Source organism: Sorex fumeus, unplaced genomic scaffold, assembly GCF_029834395.1.
Source record: "Sorex fumeus unplaced genomic scaffold, SorFum_2.1 ptg000006l, whole genome shotgun sequence".
In the NCBI taxonomy this organism is placed as follows: domain Eukaryota; kingdom Metazoa; phylum Chordata; class Mammalia; order Eulipotyphla; family Soricidae; genus Sorex; species Sorex fumeus.
The window spans coordinates 66,014,314-66,038,638 of record NW_026606063.1 but is presented as its reverse complement, the minus strand read 5'-3'; the positions used below and the strand labels follow the sequence as shown (position 1 = coordinate 66,038,638).

The 24,325-nt window shown below is 39.7% G+C and overlaps 1 protein-coding gene across 1 annotated transcript in view; it reads left to right on the top strand.

Annotated features, from left to right (window-relative positions):
• SLC9A2 (solute carrier family 9 member A2) overlaps positions 1-24,325 on the top strand; it is a 95,294-nt gene that overhangs the window by 45,025 nt on the left and 25,944 nt on the right. The window contains exons 4-5 of the mRNA XM_056125086.1: positions 13,472-13,689; positions 14,364-14,566. Of these exons, the coding sequence (XP_055981061.1) occupies positions 13,472-13,689; positions 14,364-14,566 (421 nt within the window). The remainder of the gene's footprint in view (positions 1-13,471; positions 13,690-14,363; positions 14,567-24,325) is intronic.

The window sequence follows — 24,325 nt, the reverse complement described above, 5'->3', positions numbered from 1 at the left end:
CTCTGGGAATCACACAGAGCTGGGGATTAAACCAGGATTGGCTGTGCTTGGCATTCTCTCTCTCTCTAGCCTTATATAATGTTGTCATTCTTGTATAAGGTTGTCATTCTTGACTAGTCTTTTTGTACTGATGACCAGGACATTTAGAGTCTTTATTTATAAATTGTATTGTAATTTATGTTTATTTATGACTTGTATTGTAATTTATCTTAGGCAACATTAGTCAAATGTTCACCATTTCAGCTGAATATTTTAATCTTTATTGAACATGACTTACTCTCTTTAATTAAGAAAAAGAAAAAAAAGCTAGATCATGAAACTTTGAGAGAGCTGAAGGAGATATGCATCTTTATCCATCAGTCCATTCAACCATATCAGGCTGGTTGCCAGGAGAGGAGGAAAGGTCTGACAGGGGGATGAACTGAAAGAAAACCAAAGGCTCATCTGAGGTGGCTTGTAAATACTAGAAGTCAGATTAATACCTCTGTTATAAAAAAATTACTCCAAGATCCATATTTGGAGGATTTTGATGTAAGCATTTTAGAACCTAACTTAAAGATGATCCCAGAGGAAAAGTTTTGAGTCCTGTAGCAGTGAATGAAGCTCATTCTAACAGATTCCATGAGTCTGGAGTTTTGACATTTCCCAACAACTGGACTTGTAAACCGATATAATGATTATTGTTCAAAATTATATGTTCTCTTACCACTTCTGATTCTTCAAGGGCAAATAGTATGCAATACATGATTTCAATCTTTGTTTTAGTCTGTATACACTCGGTAAACCAGAAATTCCCAGACTTGATCTACCACCCCTTTTTCAGAAAAATAAGAATCCCTCAGGTGTCACCAGCAAAATCTTCCTCTTTAAATTGACCAGAAAGAGCACCTCGCATTGTCCCCGAGGCTCCCAGGCTCCAGGATCACCAGCACAACCCAGGCAGGGGTGCCACTCACTCTGGGAAACGCTAATGAAGACCCATTGAAAAGACTGGGAGGATTGAGAGTTGTGATCAGTTGGATATAAGCAGCACAGCAGAGCCTGGCGAACTACCTGTGGCATACTTGATATGCCAAAAACTGTAACAGTGACGGTCCTCATTCCCCTGACCCTGAAAGAGCCCCCAGTATGCCATGGGGCTATACTAGTATGTGACAAGGATGGATGGAAATGTTACTGGCGCCCACTTGAGCAACTCGATGAACAATGGGTTGACAGTGATGCAGTGATACAGTATATGAGCAATAGAAAATATGCAGCCACCCCTGGCATTCTGAATTACTCAGATTATTCGAAGTTCATATATGATTCACGGATTTGTGTTATAGAGTTTGCAAATAGGTACTTCTGAGCCATGTTCTGGTAGGTTGTTCAAGTGGCAAGAGCACATGCCTGATCGTGTGAGGGAGGCCTTAAACTTGATACCTGCTGCCCCCTACACCCAACAGCCCCTGTGTATCACATCGATCACCTGGTAATTCCTAATAATAACCAGATCTGAGCGCCTCACTAGTGGGCCAGAACCCTCTAGACCTCACCACCTGGGTTGAATATCACTGGGAGTGACCCTAGACCCCCACCCAAATTCTACAGGGTAAACCCCTATAAGAAAAGGAATAAACAAACCCACCTATGGACATTTTGTGGTAGTTCTTCAAAACATATAAACATGCATAATGATACAACATTATAAGTGATATAAAATAAAATGACCTTCATAGCATATGCTTTATAAAGAAAAGTGCTTAGTTTTGTGCAATGCATTTTATGAAGTTCTTTTTTAAAAGAAATGACTAAAATCACAATTTTTTAACTCCTTATCAAATATTTGTATTGAATTCTTAGATATATCATTTCTAAGAATCTTTTTCCTATGTAGTCTCAAAAGATACTCAGGTTTTTTTTTCCTATTGGGGCAAAATTCACACAAACAAACAGCAAAACCCAGATGAAACCACAAAAGCTTTAAGTCAAACAAAATATTTTATTGTTGACCATACTTATTTTCTGGGCTGGAGCGATAGCACAGCGGGTAGGGCGTTCGCCTTACAAGCGGCCAACATGGCCGTCCCGAGTTCGATTCCTCCGCCCCTCTCGGAGAGCCCGGCAAGCTACCGAGAGTATTCGATATGCCAGACACAGTAACAACAAAGTCTCCAATGGAGACGTTACTGGGCCCGCTCGAGCAAATCGACGATCAACGGGAGGGCCTTTACCTTTACCTTTACTTATTTTCCAGGATCGATTTTAATGTTACTCAGTCTTCCCTCCTCTCCTGATATATTTCTGAAGCTCTTCTGAAAGAATAATAATTTCAGTTTAAGTAAAACACAAACAGAAACATTGTATAGAGACAACTCATACAACCTATAATAAGTACAATAAAATATGTATTTTATAGTTTATGAAAATCAAGTCATTTCAGTCCCAGAATTAGTAAAAATTACTATTATTATTTAATCTTTGGAGTTAATCTTGCTATAAGTCTAATTGTTAAAGATTAGTAAAGTAGATTTTGGAGATGTTGGGAATTTCAGTTAGATTTTTGTATATTTGCTTACTAACTTTAAATTACATGGAATTTTAAGTTTTTGCTCTCAAATTAAGCTGATTCTTAAAGATCTGCTAGAAGAGTAAAATTTTGCTTTGTTTAGCTTTGTTTTGGGCCACCTGTGCTTAGAGATTACTCCTGACTGACTGCACTCAAAGATCACCCCTACTGGTACTCAGGAGTTCTCATGGGGTGCCACAAGAATAAAGTTATTTTAATAACTGGGTTGTATTGGTTCTACCTTAAATGATTATTTTCATAGTTGCTTTAACTTTTAGTTTCAATAACGTGGTTGCATTAGTGTTCATATATACGGTATTGATGTATAAAGTTACTACATACTCCACCACCACACTGATTTTTATTTTATCTTATTTTTACTCTTTCTTTGATTTTTGTTTATTTAAAATATGACTACTCCCTCTTGATTTATGCTACAAGTTCCTTACACAAAATAATTTAATGCTCAAATCATCTCTAAATCTCTTTTTTGAGGAGTGCCAGGCTCCCAGGAAGTGATCAGGACCCCTGGGAACCTCTTAGGGATTCTTGGGGAGCTGGGCTGCTTGTGGGTCGATGTTCAGTGCTGTAAGGGCAGAGGATGGAGGGCTCAGGGCCATGCCAGTCAGTGTTCAGGGGTCTCCAGGACTGTACCTGGTGGTGCTCAGGGGCCTTCCAGGCCATATCTGGCGGCGCTTAGGACCATCTGGTGTAGGGATGGAACCAGGTCCCCATGTGCAAGGATACATCTTGCCCCTGCACTCTCTTTCTTGCTCACTAGTTTACTTTCCAAAGCATAAAATACTGGTTTGCTCTTGCAGTCTCTAGTTCCATATGAAAGATGAAAGTAAAGCTGAAATTCTTTTCTAGTAATATTCTGAAATATTCTATTTTTTTCTAATAATAAAATGTCAGTATCTCATAATATAACTATAAAATGAGTAAGTATGGGATTTGGTGTGGGGTCTGGGCACTATGTTACCAATAAAGTGATAGACTTTAAAAGTGCTAAGAGAGCAGCTCTAATAATATATTGTTCACTATATTATTAATGTATCATAATGGAAATAATTATTTCTAATATGTTTCTAATTGCACCATCATCTGTATCATGACATTGTAAATTTATTTCATGATCTGTAACAGCATGATTATAAACAAGCAAGATCATAAATCAGATATGAGGATGTTGCATAATTGCTGATAAATCAGTAGTGTTTTTGTTTTAATGAAAACCCTTTTAGAAAGGTAATAATGAGAGGAGTTGCCAGCCTACAAATACTTGTGAATATGACACCTTTTGGGCACGTGGCTAAAATCCATTATCTAGTCTCTGTCAGAGGGTGTTCAGGAAATCCAGCTATGGTGGTCTGTGATTACTCTTTTAAGAAGAGGTTGATGCTCCCAGGTCACCTGTTACTCTTTCTCCTTGAGAAAAAGCACTGGGACATACTTCTAAGCAGTTCCCTGATTGAGAGACAAGCTAGGCTGGCGTGAACCCAGGGACTTTCCCTGCTGACCCACTCAGCTGCGAGGAGGCTTCAAGGCTCCTCTGGTGGTGCCAGAGAGTTGCCCTTGGTGTAATCCCTCTTCCGGCCGCCTCTTTCCCCTTATCTCATGGAACATGAGGTCTGGCATAGTCCACCCTTCCGAGCCACCTGCCACATTGCCAAGATTTTGTCTGCCCATGTGAGTGCTCACAGTTAATCCCCAGCTATTTGTGATGACTCAAGTCAACTAGGGCCCTTGTAAGCAGAAGCCCAGCTTCCACAAGAGAGGGAGACTGTGTCAGTGAGTAAAATGAAAACCAGATTTCAAACAGATTGATTGACTCAGAGAACCACTTTTCTTCACCAGTACAGGTATTGATTCAGTCCAGGGATAATGAAAACAGGCAGAAACTTGGTTGTTTCCAGGTCTGCCCCTCCCACATCCCACATCAAGATTTGTCATTCTCTCTTTGAAACATAAAGGTCATGCACTCATTGAGATTTATGTGTCTATAATCCTGCCACTGCAGATAAAGACTTACTATACCAAATCCTGTTTGAGGACATTTCTAAGGGAGGGCTATGGTAGGTCTTATAGACTGGTCAAATGAGGCTGATCAGATCGTTATCTTATGACCAGCCCTGTGGCGTGGAAAACCTTTTGTTATAGTGTGGATGGAGCTAGACCATGTACTGTTAAGCAAAATGAGTCAGAGGGAGGACAAAAATTGGTGACATCACTCATGTGTAGTAGATAACAAAGCAAAAAATGGGAGTTGACTGAACAAACCATTGAACTCAGACTGCAGAAATGAAATTACCCAAGTGGGGGGAGACAAATTTGTGGTGGGGGGGGAGGAAGAGGCAGATTAGAAGTAACACATAGACCTCGGCAGAGGACCTTAGGCACTTTTGTGGTGGTAGGGGTGTAGTCAGTTTACACATTCATAACACTAACATTGATACTGTTGTGGCCATGTTATCTTAAGTGCAATAAAAAGGGAAAAGAAAAGCAGGATGGGTTAGCAAAAGGAGGTGAATTTAAATTCAGCCTGAAACACTCTCCTAGTCTACAATGGACTAATGTTTTCAAAGAGAACTGAATCCATTCTAGTGAATCCTAGTGAAGGTTGGACCAGTATACTAGAGTTGAATGGTAAATGATGAAGAGAAGGAAGAGAGAGAAAATTCTAGGGAAGAATCTGCTGCATCCAAGAAACTGAGCTTGAGGACAGTTTACTGTCCATGCCTTGCCTGTCTTGTGGTCTGGAGTTTTGGGGATTGTTAAACAGAGATGAGGCTCAATTGTACTTTTATTCCGCCATGAATGGGTGATTGGAGTGTGTCCATGCTCATTTCACTATCCCATTAAAACATGTAATATTTTAATACTGCTCTGGAGTAAGAGGTGACTATCATGGCTTGGACTCCCTGGTACCCACTGGCTGAAGAATCTTCTCTAGGCAGAGGGGGACGGAAGAACTACTGGAGACAGTTCAGCAGGGCGAACCAGCCTTCCTCAGTAGTGACTCCCACTGAAAATGACTTCTCCAGGCAGAAGATGATGGTGACCTAGACTCAGAATCCAGAAATGAAAACTGAGAGAAAGAAACAGAAAATAGGTGGCAGATTGTGATGAAATCCTCCTAAGTTCCCAAATCTCATGTTCACCCCATTTTCTCTTTCCCACAAAATTTTAAGTGAAACCAAGTCAAGTTCAGCTCTTTTTCTCAAGCATTCTTCTCCCTTAATCCTCTACCTTTAATCTCACTTCTTTTCTATAAACTTTGCTTTATTTAGGAATTACCTGGAAAGTTTGTTTTGTCTAAATTGATGCCCAGAACTGGGATCTGATTCCATAGGTATAGGATGGATCCTGTGCATTTGTGTTTTCCCAAGGATTTCCTGTAATCATGTGGTTTGCAAATGATGCTTTTTGAACCTTGGCTTGCACGCATGTTCTGGGAGCAGTAAGACCTTCCAGAGACCCTGGCTCTGATGCTACTGCCAGTACTCTTGAATCCTGAGATTAATCTGCATTTTATTCTGGTGGAGAGTTATTGAGCCACTGTGTCTCCTACCATATCCCTTCTGTAGCTCACTTCAGGAGCACACCTTGAATTCTCTCAACTGCTGAACTTTTTGTCATTGTCATGCTCTTTTTACTGTCTTACTGCATCAAGGCTGAACTTTGCTATGAACAGGCTCAGTAGGTTTTTCAGTACCCAATTGGCAGATCTGTGATGGTTTGATGCTTTTGCCACAAAATCATAACTCCTTAGATGCCCATAACTGATATATCAACATTACTGATTTGAGTTGAAAGTTTTAGTCCATAAAGGTGGAAACAAGGAAACAGAGCAACAGAACAGCACGTAGGGCATTTGCCTTTCATGCTCTCGAAGTGACTTTGATCGTGGCATCCCATATGGTTCCTCCAAGTATCCCCAGGAATAATTCCTGAATACAGAGCCAGGAGTAATCCATGAATATTGCCAGGTGTGGCTCAAAACAAACAAAGGTGGAGACAAATCTGTGAAATGAGCAACTCTTTGAAAAAATTTCAAACTTTTTAAAACTGTACTTCAACTTATTTTAATTTTGAGATCTAAAGAAAGGACCTATTTTTATTTTTGTGTTCTTTTGAAAAGAGAATTTTTATTTGTATTATCTCACACGTCAGACTCACTTTCTCTTGGTTGTCTCTTGTTCTCTTTGTTTCCCAGAAGAGGCAATCCATTATATTGTAAAGTCATACTCTGGAATAATTAATTTCCCTCACATGAGTGAATACTTTATTTTGATAACATACAATATACTATGAGTCACAATTAGACCTTACTTTATAATTGCTCATCATTGCTAGTGCTTATCACTGAATACTAGAGCATTTTTTTATATTTGGAAAGCAGTCTTTATTGAGAATATTCCACCGTTATTTGGGCTATAGTGTTCTGCAAATTAATCCATATATTTGTTTCCTTTTTTTCTTTGGTTTTGTGACCACAACCATCAGTAACAGGGCTTACTCCTAGTTCTGTGCTGAGGAATCTCTTCTGGCAGTGCTTGGAGGACCATATGCACAAGTTAGAATTAGGGTCAACTGCATGCAAGATAAGCGTTATTTTGTTGTTGTAGTTGTTGTTGTTGTTGTTGTTATTGTTGTTGTTGTTGTATAGGGCTTATACATAGTGGTGTTTGAACATCCATGACTACCTAGATATTACACATACAAGACATGTGCTCTGCTAATTGACCTACATTCATCGGCCCTGAATGCAGACTTTTTAAGACCCCATACAAATATGGAAAGGAAACAAATGAATGTTGCAATGTTCTTTTACCAGTTTAATTTTGAGCAACCTAGATCATAAGTAAAAGTCTATCCTTTTTTGTTTGTTTGTTTTAGCTTTTTGTTTTGGTTTTGGGGCCATATACAGTGGTGCTCAGAACTTACTCCTAGCTCTGTGCTCAGGGATCACTCCTGGAGGGGCTCAGAGGATCATATGGAGTGCTGGAGATCAAACCCAGGTTGGTTGTGTGCAAGACAAGAATCCTACCCATTGTACTATCTTTCTGCCCCCCACTCCCAGCCAAACACTTCAATAAAAGCACTTGAATTACTTATTGAGTTAACAGAAGTATGGTTTTGCCTTAAATATGCAGATTGGGATAGGATATATTTTTTCAACTTCATAATGAGAAGTTGTCCTTCACTGTTCATCTTTGTGGATCATGACTATTGAGGTTAAGGGTCTTCACTGGATTAGGCTCAACCGGCATTAATTAAACGAACACTTAGTACCACTACCTGCATGGGTCTATACTAGTCATGGGTGAATGCAAATCCTGCTCCCTATAACATTCATTGAAGCAGAAAGGAAACAAGCCTCTGTGGAAGATTGGCTTTATGGACTGCTGGGATAGAGGCATGGAGTATCATAGGGAAAAAATATGCTACAATTTTCTCTTCATAAAATAGTCAAATGTAAATGTAAAGTCTGTTTTTCTCTCCAAAGACTCTTTTGAGATAGTATTATCTGGTCTGAACTTTGTCTGTGTTGTAATTAGAGTGATATAGTGATGAAGAAAACCACAATTGCTAGTGAATATAAAAACCACTAATTATAGTACTTTGGCTTCTTCATCTCTAAATTGGTGATAATCACCATACATTTATGTTAAAATGTAATGTGAGACAAGATAATAACAAAGCAGGATGCACCCGTGCATTCTATACATACCCTCCTTTACTCCATGTTGCCCATGAAAAGTAACCTAACTCTTGTCAAAATATAGGCATGCTTGAGGATTTTATATGTACCAGGTGCAGTGAAGGAGTTTGAAAACAAAATGACAAACCATTGCAGGAAAAATAAAATGAACCTTCATATTTCTGTCTTCTTAAATCTCTCCTCCATACATCCTCAGAATTTTCCTCAAAAAATAGCTTTTCCTTTCATGCAGTGATTTTTAAAAAATTAATACATCCCTCTATGTATCTGTGTAGTGATTGATTCAAGTGTATTAATAAATGCTATATCACTTGTTTTATCCTTCATGAAGCTTCTATTTGGGTAGGGAAGAGAGATATTGATGATCAAATATAAATATAATCTCACATTTACCCTTCTAGCCTTAGGATAAAATGTGAGCTCTTAAGGAAAACAGCAACAGTAAAGTTTGTCATGATCTAGCCTACTTTCTTGCTTCCTCAACTCTTCTCTTTCACCTCTACTTCAGCAAAGATTCATTTCAGAGTTTCCCAAGAAGCCGATCTCTCTTGATTTCTTCCCTTTGCACAAGTACTGTCTTCAATTAATTACTTCCCCTTTATTCCTGAAGAGCTTTGGAGATTTTGCTCAAATATTTTCTCTTTTTTAAACAAGAGGCAATTTTCTTTCTGAGACATCATTTATATAATTATGACTGTTTCTTTATGACTGTTTCTTTTCTTAGACGTTCAACTCTTGAAGAGAAGCAACATTTTCTTCATTTTGTCTTCAGTAAAGAATTGCAATCTTCATCTAGAATGCTAAGAACATCTTGGTTGATAGTAGATTGTTATTCACAATCATGCTACCTAAACATAAAGACATATAAGCGGTATGAACATGAGGGTTTGATTTAGTGGCATGAGCTAATTAAAGAATGGCCCTGTTGAAAATATAAAAGACCAATAATTTTATGTTGAAAGGAATTTGAAAGTTAAAAAATCCAGCTAGTATTTTCTAAAATATGTTGAGTCTAAGTTGTTATGTTTGGTGCAGATATTATAAAGTTGGTGTTCATGATCAGGATAAGAAATTAAACTTTTTGTCATGAAAGCCTTTCTGTGCTCATATGATATTAAAGGAAGAATCCACCTTTCCATAGTGTAATTTTTATATAACTGTAATATGTAGTAACATATAGTCACATCCATGGCACTCATGCCCTTGAACTCTTAACCAATAAATCTGGTCAGATACAGTCTTTTTGATTTCTAGATGTCTAAGTTTCTCATGATTCTCTCTGAAAAATAAAAGACACAGACTTTTACAGAGCGGCTGGTGATTCATATGTGAGTAGGTGGGGCCTTGTTTCTCTCTGTTTCAGAAAATCTATCCTGGACAGAGACCATATCCTATAAAGCTTGTCTACTTCATGTTGCTACTGAAGTGGTCTGACTTCAGGTCAGAGGATAGCAGGACAGAGACCCAAAATGTCTTTGTAATGCAAATACCTCCAGGCCTTTACTTGAGAGACCACATACATTAAGATTATGTGTGACAGACCAGGACAGGGAAGTGTTTGTCCCAGGCTGTTCACTGTCCTGTCATGGACATGACCATGCTTCCTGAGTGGAGCAAGTGTTGGCCGCATTGGCTTCTGGCATCCCCCAGGACATTCCTTCCTTTGGTGTCTCACTTGCACTGGGAGTAAGCAACTTTAGTTACAGTGAGGTGTCCAACAGACACCCACATCTCTTCTGGTGTCAAGTTGTGGACAGAGAGTACAGAAAATGGGCCTGTGGACTTTGATGCAAAATTCATTTTGTTTTAAATGCTACACCAACGTTACAGTTTTCAGTCATTCCTGTATGAAAATTCATTTTGTTGTTGTTGCTTTTAAGTTTGGGCGCTACATACCGTGGTGCTCAGCACTTACTCCTGGTTCTATGCTTTGATGATTACTCCCGGCAGGCTCTGGGGACCATATATGGCACTGGGGATAGAACCTGGGTCGGCTGCATGCAAGGCAACATCTGTACTATCTCTGGTCCCTGGATATTGTTAAGTAGCTCACACAGTGAATGAAGTTGGCACTTTGCCTCTACAGTTTATATCTCACCTAGTGGGTGTTGGATGATCTTCAAGTGATATGTTTAGCCCAATTAACAAAGCTCTAGTCCTTAGTCTTAAAATTCTGTTAAAATCATACTTATTGAAGAAACATTGGGTTTTTTCACCCATAGGTTCAGATATATACACCATATACATCAGTTTTTGAACTTTAATAAAAATTCCAAGGAAAAAGCCAAGGGATAATTAGGAATTGGGTTAAAATGAAAACTATCTGAGTTTCAAGTCTACAGGGAATGTTACATTTTAAAAACTAAAATGTCTGGAAAAATCTAGGTAGTGAGTTCTTTGATGCTATTTTATTCTCCTTATTTGTATTTCTGTTTAAATGTATTGTAATAAAAACATCCAAAGCATCTTTTCTAGACAACTATAGTATTTTAAGAAGTAATTCTGCCATTGTAGTTTTTATCATGAAGTTTCACCGTGCCATCATTCTTTTAAAAGACTCATTCTTAAAAGACTCACCTTGCTGTCCATCTTGAAAGACTCTTTTTGACCCTTTTCCTTGTAGAACAATCCAATTTGGGTTCTTGATCAAGTTAATATAACCATGTCATTGTTATTGCATTGGGCAAATCCTTATTACTTAGGTCTGGTTAAAGACAAGGAAGATGTTCAGAGGTGTGGAAGGCTGGAGGTTTCGGTTGAGGTGGGTCCTGAGGTATTGGCCTTGTGGGCTCACTCTGAAAGGCACCACCTTCTGCCCTGTTCTCTCCAGTCTCTGTTTCCTGTTGGGAAGTTCCAGAGTTTGGTGCCACCTTGTCAGAGAGTCAGAGTCCCCACTTGCTTCTGTCACAACATATGTGCACAGCTTTGACTATGTCTATCTGGTACATGCTTTGGGGGGCAACAAATACACAAGGGAAGTGAATGCTGACAATTGTGTGATCACTAGATGTTGGTGACCCCGATGATCTTTATCCACAGAACCTGTGGTCTTACTAACTTGCATGGCAAAAGGGTCTTTGATATTAGGAGTAGGTCAGGTCTTAGGCTGGAGAAATGACATCAAATGATCTAGGCGCTTCCTTTGTTATGAGCATCATTTGGTGAGGGGGGAAAGAGAGGCATCATCAGGTCAGAGAGGTGACTGCAAAATGGCCATGAGTCAGTGAATCAGAGTGAGTCCAGACGTGAGAAAGGATGTGGTGCATTTTCCTCCTCTCACCTCCAGATGAATCCACAGCCCTCTGATCGTCTTTATTTCAGCCCAGTGAAGATGAATTTGGACCTCTGGCCACCTCTGGCAATATGAGATGAGGTGTCAGTGATATTGTAAGCCACTGAGTTCTTGGTAATGTAGCACTGCACTGTAGCACTGTTCTCTGGTTGTTCATTGAGTTGCTCAAGCGGGCCCAGTAACGTCTCCATTGTGAGACTTGTTGTTACTGTGTTTGGCATATCAAATATGTCATGGGTAGATTGCCAGGCTTGGCTGTGGGGGCAAGATACTCTCGGTAGCTTGCCGGGCTCTCTGAGAGGGGCAGAGGAATCTAACCTGGGTGAGACGGGTCCGCTGCGTGCAAGGCAAATGCCCTACTGATGTGCATTTGCTCCAGCCTTGAAAAAATAAGCAAGACCATCGCTTCTTGGCCTTTGGGCTAAAATAAAATATAAAAATTAGAAGGAATTTGGTGGAGAAAGACTTCTTTCCATTGGAGATAACTTGACTCATTAAGAGCTTAACAAGAGGGAAGGCAAACTCTTTAACAGTCCTGGCCAGGAGGAAAACGGCCTGGGTCAAAGTCCTGACATCACCATTTCTTATCAGTGTAGTTTTCAGTCAGTAGCCCTGTTTGCCTTTGTTCTCTCTTCTGTAAAATGACAAAGATAATAGATTTTGCCTTGAAGACTTGTGATGAGGTTTAACTGACACAGTTCATGCAAAGAGTTTTCACTGTATCTGACAAAGAGGAGTGCCATAAACCTTGACTTTTCTTAAATAAATCCTCAGCTACCACCATATGGTGGTGACTGCCAAATTTTTCTAGCAGGGTTAAGATGTTATTCCTTATCACAGAAATCAGGCAATCTCATTCATTTAAATTAAAAGAGATACCTGCTCATTCTGGGTACAGTGACAACATTGCTAAATTTGTAGTCCTTGACTAGGTGGGCCTGTGTTGTTTTAATCGGGGGCACAAAAGTCTCTGTACTTGCCTTGTACATAGTCAAATTATACACCACATATGGTACCTGGAGTCCTGTAGGAATGATTCTATATCAAAGGAAAACTCTATTTTGTATATGAGGAACAGGCCAATCACAATGAAAAATGTCTGAGGGTATCTGTTTAGATACTAGCACTCTGAGAGCCCTTAGATTTGTTTTCTCCAATGTTCACTATTGGAGGATGTTCATAAAGCATTGGAAAGCTACTGAGGATAAGGAGAACTGTTCAGTATTTGTGGGTATATAGTCAGTGAAGTTTCAGAGTTAGGAAAATGTAAAATATAGAATATGGATGTCATGAGAAGAAAAAACCAGTACTCATAGACCAAGGGTTATGGGAAGTAAAAGCTTTTCCTTACCAATTTGCTGTGTGTTCACAATTTCAAATTTCTTAGAAATGGAGTCAGTAGATAAGTCAAGTCCAGGAACCCAGAACTGGGAATGAAAAAGAGTGAGAATATCTCATGAGTCCAAGGAATACTTAGTTTAAAGTACTCAAAAATAGCTGGTGACCAATCAGAAGAAGTGGGGGCCGGGGTGAATTGAGGATTTATGGTGGGAGAAGTTCAAGATGACCACAGTTTTATGTTTAGGATTTTAAGCAATTATTTAGAACTTCGGGAAATAGAGGAATACAAAATGATGGAACACGTTTTATAGGTAAGCAGTGGGCTTTGCATGAATTGTGAGGTTGTTTCATTTGTGTTGCTGGCAGAATAACTGTGGATATTGATGAAGATATCCAGAGAGGGTATGGTTTCTAAGGAAGAAAATTACATCTAAGGAAGAATTAGTCAATAATGTTCTAGGTATAGGCAGAAGGCAGAGCCATAATACAACTCTTGTGTGCTGACTCATGTTTGGTTAGGATTATCCACATGTTGAAATAGAAGCTGTTTCTCTTCCCGCAGAATCACTGCTTGTGCGATGACTATGAATAAGTATGTAGAGGAAAATGTGTCTCAGAAATCCTACACAACCATCAAGTACTTCATGAAGATGCTGAGCAGTGTCAGCGAGACCCTGATCTTTATCTTCATGGGTGTGTCCACTGTTGGGAAGAATCATGAGTGGAACTGGGCCTTCGTCTGCTTCACCCTGGTCTTCTGTCTGATTTGGAGAGCGCTGGGTAATGAGCTTTTGTTGCCTCAGTGAAAATTGAGCAGCACTGGCTGCAACAGTGAGACGTTTTTTCTTATCCCTTGCTTCTTCACTTGGTGTCTTCATCTTCCACAACTTCCTCCTCCTCTTCCTTTTCTTTATCCTCCTTTCCCTTCTCCTTTTCCTTTTCCTCATTCTCTTCTTTTCCCCTTTGCCAGTCCATACTTTGCTTTCTCAGGTACCAGAATTTCTTTTTGTTTTTGATTTTTTCTTTTTGTGTCACACCCAGCAATGCACAGGGGTTACTCCTGGTTCATGCACTCAGGAATCACTCCTGGCCGTGCTCAGGGGACCATATGGGATGCTGGGAATCAAATCCAGTTCAGGCCGCATGTAAGGCAAACGCCCTACCCACTGTGCTATCACTCCAGTCCCCAGAATGTCTTTTCTATAAATCAAATTCACCACTCTTGGCTTCTTTGATTGAACCTCTTCAACCGTTATCCTGAAACAAAAAAGGTCACAGAGCCTTTGTTGTGGTTATGCTGGTATGATGGAGAGAAGAGAGCAAACTGGCAGGAATGCTGCTCATGAACTTTGTCCTGTCATGGTGGCTCAGAGGGAATTGTCAGATTTTTAAGGTTCTGGCCTGATCAGGTTCTGGCCTCACATCACATTTTTGTCTATTTGTCTTCCTCTCAGGTGTCTTTGTCCTGACACAGGTCATTAACTGGTTCCGGACTATCCCCCTGACTTTTAAGGATCAGTTCATCATTGCCTATGGAGGACTCCGGGGTGCTATCTGCTTTGCTCTTGTCTTTCTCCTCCCTGCTGCTGTATTTCCTCGGAAGAAGCTGTTCATCACAGCTGCAATTGTGGTCATCTTCTTCACTGTTTTCATCCTGGTGAGTAGAGTCTTCCCCCAACAAAGCCTGTCCCCTCAGTTAGTATACACAAGATCTTAGACCATCACTGGGATGCGGAATGACAAAGATGTGTCAGAGCACAAGCCCGATAGTGACCAAAGAGGCATTTCCTTTGACCCAGTTTTACTAGGGAAACTAAGAAAAGTTCAGTTTAGTCCCTTGACCTACTCAGAGGAATCCTTGTTTAGGGAAACTCAGTGAAGTGATCTGAGTTTATGACTGAAAACGTCAACCTCATTTGCTAATACTTGTCTTTCTTCTGACTCTCTGACAATGGCCAAATCAGTTGCTGGTTGTAGATTGACCTTCCAACAGCTATTTGACCTAAGTGGACTTCTCAGCAGTGTTATTGTGGAATAGTGGGGTAGGTGAATACAAATTTTGCAGGCAAAAGGTGGGAGGAAGAGCACAGGCCTGTGCCTAGATCTTTATTTGTGGAGTGGAGCTCTTGGAGTTAATGAACCTTCATTATTGAGAGATGTATTGAATCCCTGCAGTCTGCAGAGAGTACTTAAAGAACTTCAGAACCCATGAGAGAACATATCACAGAGCTATTTTTGTCCCTGCAACATTTACATTCTGGGAGTCAGGGGGAGAGGCTGATGCTCGAAATAGACCAGACAGGTAATTCATTTATTTAGTGAAAGGACCCTTTAAGTAGGGATAGGTTGCTTCTCATTTATCTTTTCTTTCTTTCCCCTTTCACTCTCTTTCTCTCCATCTTCTTCCTATTCCCTGGGGCAAAGGGTGATGCCATGATGGCAGCCTGAGGCTGAAGCAGGAATAGGGGCAAGAGAGGGAATCTGGAAACACTGGTGGAAGGAAGTTGACACTGGTGATGGAATATTGTTTCTCAAAATCTCAACAATGAATAGTTTTGTAAGTCAGGTGCTTTAGTAAAATAAAATGTAAGGAAAAAAAGAGAAATGGAGATTGGACCTGCCGAGGGCACAGTAGTAGCAAGGGGCTTCCCATTGACAAGGGCACTAGCACAGAAGGCACAAAGAAGAGAGTAAAGACATTCGATCAAAGTTTTGTGAGAAGTGAAGCAATTAGTGAAACTGAAGATTTCAGGTGACCAGAAGTCAGAGACAAAGGTTTGGGTGCAATGAGTTCTGGGGTGATATTTGCCAGGCCTCTGGCTGGCAAGTCAGGAGGAGAGATGTAGTCCCTAAGTAGTGCTGGTTACAGAGCTCATGCATGAAGCGTCTGCACTTTGGCTTTTCCCCGCAGGAACTGGGGTCATCGATGTATTACCCTGATATATAATGTGTCTCTTTTTTCTTTCCTTTTTTGGGGGTCACACCCAGCAATGCACAGGGGTTGCTCCTGGCTCATGCACTCAGAAATTACTCCTGGCGGTGCTTGGGAGACCATATGGGATGCTGGGAATTTAACCCAGGTCGGCCTCATGCAAGGCAAATGCCCTATCTATTGTTCCAGCTCCTATATAGTGTGTCTTTACTTGTTTTGTAGAAGCCTCACCATTGCAAGAAGGGACTTTCACAACACTCTTTCCCCAAGTAGGTGACACTGCTTTGGGAAGTGTGCCAGGATGATAGGGCGGGGGGGAGAAGGCTGGGGAGATGTGTGTATGTATGGGGGGGGGGGGGTTGCTTGCTACTTGCTAACTACCTATGACTACCTACTCAGGAGTCACTAAGTGATTGTTTCTGAAAAGTGGGTAAGAAGACCAAGGATCCAAGGCTAGGTTGTGAATGCAGCATGGAGCCTGACATAGATGTGGGCAAATAGGACCTTTCTGGGCCAGTAAAACAGGCAAAGAGCTGAGATCTCCTGTCAAACTAGAGGTAACCAGAATTCCCCCTGGGTTAGACTTGTGGTGTGGAAACTGGATCCACAGGAAACATGGGGCTGTGCAGTTGGAAAGATTAGCTTTTCCTCTTATGGAAGTGGGTAGATGGGGAGAAGAGAGGGTCAAGGGGATCTGAGCTCAGTGATGAGCTTGCTTTTATGGAAAGCCCGTAGACAAGTGGAGGAGATGCCCAGCAATATAGTGTGGGCCTAGAATTCAGAAAAGAGCTTAGTCTTCATTGAGCAGCTGGTCCTTGAGGCTACAAAACTGGACTGATTGCCAAGGGAGTAAAAATATAAATGGAGGAAACCAAAAGCCTTATTTGAAGTGTTAATCACGTTCTTGTACCACCGGGCATGGCACCAAAACATAACAGTACAAAAAATGATCTGATTTATTACTTTTAAATTCTGCCAAATTTGGAAAGTGAATCATTTTTTCCTTGAGTATTTTAATCTCTGGAGCATTCTCAGAGAGAAGGAGGGCTTGAGGGGCAAAGTCAGGCAGGAAGGCAAGGGAGAGGGATCAAATGCTTCTTCCTAAACCTAGCACAAGCCCTGCCAAGGATTAGGAAATGGTCTGGATTGCCTTCCCAACCTCTGGGAATGTTAGGTGTCAAATACGAGCATGAAATACAAAAATAGAACCATGTCAGGCTAGAGCAATTGGGAACTAGGTCATTTGGAGATGAAGCTATCACCCATGCTGGTTTACATTAGCTTCTCAGATAGTTACAGTGGAAAATCACCCCTCCCAATTTAGACACACAAATCTATTGTAAAATCCAATAAAAATGACAATAAAATGATGTCATTCCTGATAATGCATGCAATTTCAAAACTTTTTAGCTATAAGATTCAATAAACGGAAAATGTCATATCTCTAATTGGAACAACCACAGCATAAAACAAAAAAAGAAAGGCATTGTCAAATGTATTCAGTTGCTCCTTGACTATGTAGGTGAGGATGATTATGTCTTATATCCTGATTTCACCATATTTTGGTGGTTTGTAATCATAACAAAATGTATGCATAAACTTTTTCTTTTTGATATTCCAAGCCTACAAACCCAATTTGAACAGCTAAAATCCTCATCTATATCTAATCTAGATTATCAAAGTTTTCATTTTTACAGATTAAAAAATAAGAGCCAGCAAATGAAATTAATGCAATAGCTATAACTGATATTGTAAATAGACCAAGTTATTCCCTCACTGAAGTGATGTGGAGATATCTGCGCTCAGTCTTTGGAATCTTTGTGTCTCCTCTTCTCCTCTGACGAGGGTTTGGATAACCCCAGCCCAGTTCACAAGGATACCAAAGGGAAATTTTTGTAATAAGACACTTCTCTATTCATTGTCTGACCCCATCAATTGTGTGCACATATTGAAGACTCATGGCATTGCTGAATGCCTTGACTCCAGCCCTCTTTCCCTCTCTTCCAGTTTTCTACCCAGAACTGATTCTTAAGAAACTGAATGCACACAGACATGCATACATATAGTCAAACAGGCACACACATAACACTCTCTATGGAAAGGTCATTTCTTCAAAAATTGAAGACATTTATTTGAGAAGATATATGTACACCCATGTTCACATTAGCTTTTAATACAATAGCCAAAACAGGGAAGCAATCCCAACATAGAATAGTAGATGAATGGGTAGAGAATCTGCATTACTTACACACAATGTGATACTATGCAGACTCTCTAAAAAATATAGCCATGTAATTCATAGCAACTTGGATGGAACTGGCAGGGCACCTAGTTGAGTAAAATAAACCAGAGGCAGAAGGACAAATACAAGATAATTTCACTCATCTGTGGTATATAGAGAAACAAATCAAAGGTATTTATTATCAATGATAATAAAGCTCAGCTACTAGGGTGCAGGCATGAGATCACCTGGCTTGTGGAGAGGAGGGCAGGGTAATGAATAAGTTGACTGGAAATAACTTGGGAACAGAGGGAGGGGGATCTTGGGCACATGGTGCGCTAATGAATATAATAGTATGCTCCAGAACTATAACTGTCAACTGTCAAATGATGGGGGCAGGAGAGGAAGGAAGGACTGTTAAGCTGGGGGTGACATGGGATGAGGGGGTGATTATGTATGTTTTGGTGGGTGCAGGGGGCAGTAATTTTGTACATCAAAAACAAAATTTTGAACACCATTGCAACTCTGATACCTAAACTGTAATGAAAATAATTAAAATCATAATTATAAAAGAGAAATAAAGAAACCTGGAAGGAGATAGGGATTGGCTTATAAACATAGTTGAAATAATTAAAATGGTTGCAAAAATATTGCCTCTGACTAAGGAGTATGTATTCCTCTTCAAATGACAGCTTTTTTGTGGTGAAGAATGTCATTTAACTTTGAAGTCCCTTTCCCCTTATTTTGAAGATTTTTGGATTCTTCTGTCAAAAATTAGCACTATCTTTTAAGGAAGAATTTCATCTGACATAGGGTTTATTACTTGATACCAAGTTTAATGTTGAGAATGAGCATTTGAGCATTCTTTAAGTAATGCTGATGAGTAGGAAAATAGCTTCTTTAAGTACATTATGTACTGTGTACTACTATGTACTACTGTAATTATTACATGTACTTACATATATAATTTGTTCATGAACTTGTACATATAAAAGGCTGTATTATTATACAGTCCTGCTCTGAATATTAAATGAATAAACAATTCTGATTTATTGAACATGTAAATTCATTTTATTTAAAAGATAATTGCTTATATTAAGAATATATAAACTGTATTACCCACTTAGAACTTCTTTTTAATAAAGGTAAAGGTAAAGGCCCTCCCGTTGTATAGTAGTACAATTAGTATTAGTAAATAAGTAATAAGTAATACTGTCACTGTCACTCTCCTCCCATTGTTCATTGATTTGCTTGAGCAGGCCCAGTAACGTCTCCATTGTGACAATTGTTACTGTGTTTGGCTTATCGATTATGCCATGGGGAGCTTGCCAGGTTTTGCTGTGTGGGCGAGATACTCTCAGTAGCTATCCAGGCTCTCCGAGAGGGGTGGACGAATAGAACTCGGGTCGACCATGTTGGCCAACTTGCAAGGCAAATGCCCTACCCGCTGTGCTATTGCTCCAGCCATAATCTAAAAATATAAACAATGCTCCCCAAATAAAAACAAGATAGAGCTGATATGGAATCATTAAGTAGAAGCAAGCACAGACATTGGTAAAAGGCTGCTCTAGTTCAAGCTCAGTGAAAGATCTGGATTAATGATTTTGCATGTGGGACCCCAGATTTCATCTGCAGCACCACATGGCCCTCTGACCACAAAGCTGGTATTAGCCCCTGATAACCACAAGGCGTGGTCCCAAAACAAAGAGAAAGAGTGAGGTGTTCTGGGTTAATATTCTGGCCCTACCCCTAACAGCTGTTGTGAGGCTGTTTACTTAGCCCTGAGATCTAGATAATGGTCATAGAGAGGAAATGGCAAGGCAGGGGCTAGAAAAGGGGGTATGTGCCTGTCAATACAATACTGATAAGGTGCTATTTTTTCATCCTAACATTAAGTACATTATTGGAGTTAAATATTTATTATTTCATCAAGCCTTATAAGTATAGTAGATGCCACAAAATTATGAAAATGTGTTCATCGGTAGAATCCCACCCAGCCCCTCCAGGAGGAGGTGGTGTGTGTTTACGAGGTGGCATCTCTGCCACTCCATTTCATTGGGAGTCAGTGTTTAGAATCTGGACACATTTGTGATCTCCTTGTAAGCTGGCAGTCTTGCCTATCATGTGTTGATAGATGCTGGCAGAAAACACACAATTCTTGGGTCAGAGACAAAATAAGATATAAGGAGAAAAGTAGTAGCCAAAGACTCCTGTTGTTTCATGTCAGTTCTCCACCCTTCCAGCCCACAAGGGGTTAAACTGAGGTCCACAATGGGTGTGTGCATCTTTGTGTGTGTGTGTCTGCATGTGTGTCTACATGTTTTGTGTTCATGTGTATCTAATGTGCGTTTGTGTGCATGCAACTGTGGGCGTGCACATCTGCATATGCATCTGTGTGCATATCTATCTGTGTATTACTATGTGTGTGTATCCATTTGTGCATGCAGTTGTGTGTGTATCTGTATTTGAACATCTTCATGCGCATGCATATCCCATCTCTGTGTCTGCACATTTATCTGCATCTTCATGTGTATCTGCATGTGTATGAATGTGCGTCTACATGTGCATGTCCATCTGTGTATGTTTCATCTGTGACTGCTGTGAGTGTGAATCTCCCTCCTGTTCCCCCCCCAAAAAAATTCGTTTTTGAAAAATAGTTTTTATTAGAAAACTTTGTCTTCTTAGAGAGCGAGTGAGTTATCATTACTGAATCAGATTAAAAGGTATTTTCTTCCTTGTATGACTGGGAGCAAGAGGGGTGGAACACTCTGGTAGTGATTAATCATGCTTGACTGCTAGCATGATTAATGACATGCTTGTGCTAGCCCAGTGCTGTGATGCTTCATGCTTTGGCTGTCATGCCAAAGGAATGGGTAAGCACTTCACTTGTGTGTTGCATGTATGCTTTGCAGTGCTTTGATGAAAACTAGGGGTTTCTTCTTTCCTTTCTTTTTAACCTGCACGGATGGCTACAAACTATTTTGTCTAAGGCTTATCAGCTTGCTCCACAGTACCTAAATTAGAAAGTTTCCAAAGTGAAGTAAGGTGCCTTCTTAAATGTGTTCTCTGTCTCTCTCTTTGCCATCCCCTTCCCTCCCCTCTCTACAACTTTCTCCCACTCTCTCTCCCTCTATCTCTCCCTTTCCCTCTTTCGCTCCCCTATAATCCTTCTTCCGTCTCTATAGTTCTTTCCCTTTCTCCTCTCCCCCATCTACTTCTTTCAGTCCTCACAGTCATCTAGAATACAATATCCATATAGGAAATTTAGCATATATACACAAATACCATATGTTGAAGCTCCAAAGCAAATTGATTAAGGAAGAAATAAAGGAGGGAGGAGAAGAAGTAGGTAGAATTTATCCACTAGTATCTAATAATAAGTATGATATTACACTGCAAATAATGCACAGAGAAAAATGGATGTCTATTCAAGTATTATTTAAACAAATGCATCTTTTAAAGGATGGCATTAATAATCCATTGCTCAACATACTTGCTTTATTAATTATAAACTTGATATGATATATAAGCTATATATCCTATCTCTAGGAACTCCCATATTGATGGAAATTGATTTGTATTCTATGTCATACTTGCTTCCTGTAGCTGATCTGTTTAGTAGTATTTGTGCTGATGCATTCAGTCTTAAATAATCTGTCTCATGAAAAGAATCAATATAAAGATTGGGGCAGGATCTCTGTGCCCTATTTTTTAAGCTCTATATTTAAAAATACTAGGCACTCACTCATATTCACTAAATGAGTGATGGTAGTAAAAAAAAAGGGAGAAAACAGTGCCCATAGAACACATCAGTTTTTAAAAATTCCTTTGATTTTGCTCTTAGAGCTTTTATTAAGCTAATGATTTCATGGAACCTGAGACTCAGTGAAACTGCTAGCCTCCATAAGCACATATTTTTCACCTACTTCCCTTTACATGAGTTAAAAATGACAGAATATGTGTTGATTGGCAAACTATTAATTACTAAGTATGTCATTTCAAAGTGACAGATGAAAATATAAATAGACTGCAAGGTGTGTCTGAAACCAAATGTGGTTGAAATCAGTTCACACTTCATAAAACCAAAGCTAAAAAATAGTACAGGGAGTAGGGTGCTTGCCTTTCACACGGACAATTCAGGTTTAATTCCCAGTACCTCATATGGTCCCCTAAATCCACCAGGACCTATCTCTGAGTGCAGAACCAGGAATGATCCCTGAGGACTGCCAGGCATGGCACAGAAAACAAACAAAACAAAAAATATAAAAACCCAAAGCTGGATTGATAGAATGAAACGAATGAGTACATATACATATACATTTACATATACATATACATATACATATACATATACATATACATATACATATAGTAGTTTTGATATCTACAAGTTCCCTAAAGCTCTTTGGCATTTTTGGGTTACTTCATTATTTCAGAATAATATAGAACTGGATCTCTAAAGTTCTGTTACAAATCCTTTGAAAAATATTAGAATAACAATATGCATGTATTTAACTTTATTTCAATATTTTTAGTCAAAAGACACTTTATTAGATAGTTTAGGAAAAAATGAAGAATTGCCCAAGATTATTTGTTCTTTCATTTCCATCTGTGCTTCTCTCTCTCTCTCTCTCTCTCTCTCTCTCTTTCTTTCTCTTAATTGACTGACTTAGACCAGCAGAATTACTATATCAAATGGAAGAATATATCCTGTGTTGTTTCTTTTTCACTTGAAAAGGCTATTTCATGATTGATATTCACTATAGGTTTCTGGTAGCTATTTCTTATTTGGGTGAGGATTAAATTTTTTTTTCCTTCTCTTATCTTACAACAAAGCTATGGTTCTCTCAACTTTTCAAATTTACAGTAAAAAACTCAAATTTACATGCTCATTGTTACGCTGCTTTTCACTGCCTGTTCTCTGCTCTCATGTTGTGTGATGGGATGATCTTCCAAAATCTTCCAAGAGTCCCGTCCGTTATCTATTTTCTACAAAAGTTCCTTTTTATTTTTATTTTTTAAATTTTTATTAGTGAGACACCATGAGGTACAGTTGTAGACTTACAAATTTTGTACTTGGGTTTCAATTATACAACGATCAAATACCCATCCCTCCACCAGTGCCCATTTCCCACCACCACGGATCCCAGTATCCCTCCCAACCCCCATCCCCCCACCCCACCCTGCCTCTGTGGCAGGGCATTCCCCTTTGTTCTCTCTCTCCTTTTGAGTGTTGTGGTTTTCAAAAGAGGCATTAAGTGGCAATCATGTTTGGTCTATAGTCTACTTTCTGCATGCTTTTCCCATCCTGGGAGTATCCTCCCAACACCCTTTATTTGGTGCTCCCTTCTCTATCTGAGCTGCCTTTTCCACTAGCATGTGTGGCTGGCCTCCAAGCCATGGAGCAAAATTCCTGGTACTAATCTTGGCCATTCTTGGATGTTAGTCTCCTATTTTGTTACTTTATGTTCCCCAGATGAATACAATCTTTCTATGTCTATCCCTCTCTTTCTGACTCATTTCACTTAACATGATACTTTCCATGTAGTACCATTTGTATGTAAATTTCATGACTTCATCTTTTCTCTAACCATTACATAGTACTCCATTGTGTAAATGTACCAAGGTTTCTTTATCCAGTCATCTGTTCTCGGGCACTCAGTTTTTTTTCCAGATTCTGGCTATTGTAAACAGTGGTGTAAAGAACAAACAAGTGCAGATGTCACTTCGACTATACTTTTTTGCCTCTCTGGGATATATTCCCAGGAGTGGTATTGCTGGGTCAAATGGGAGCTCAAATTCTAATTTTTTGAGACTCGTCCATACTGTTTTCCAAAAGGGCTGAACCAGTCGGCATTCCCACCAGCAGTGATGGAGGGTCCCTTTCTTGCCACATCTGCGCCAGCACCGGTTGCTTTTGTTCTTGTGGATGTGGGCCAGTCTCTGTGGTGTGAAGTGATATCTCATTGTGGTTTTGATCTGCATCTCCCTGATGATTAATGATGTGGAGCATTTTCTCATGTGCCTTTTAGCCATTCAGATTTCTTCTTTGAGAAAGTTTCTGTTTATTTCATCGCACAAAGCTTCCTTTTCAAAAACTCTCTTTCATTCCTTAGCCTGTGTTATTACTGCTTGTGTATTATTCTTCTTCCTATAAGACTACAAAGTTTCAGATGTGAAGATCTTAATTTTTTATTTTGGAGACCCCCAGTGCCCAAACTGCTCACATGTATTTCATAGAATTCAACAAAAATGGCCTTAAT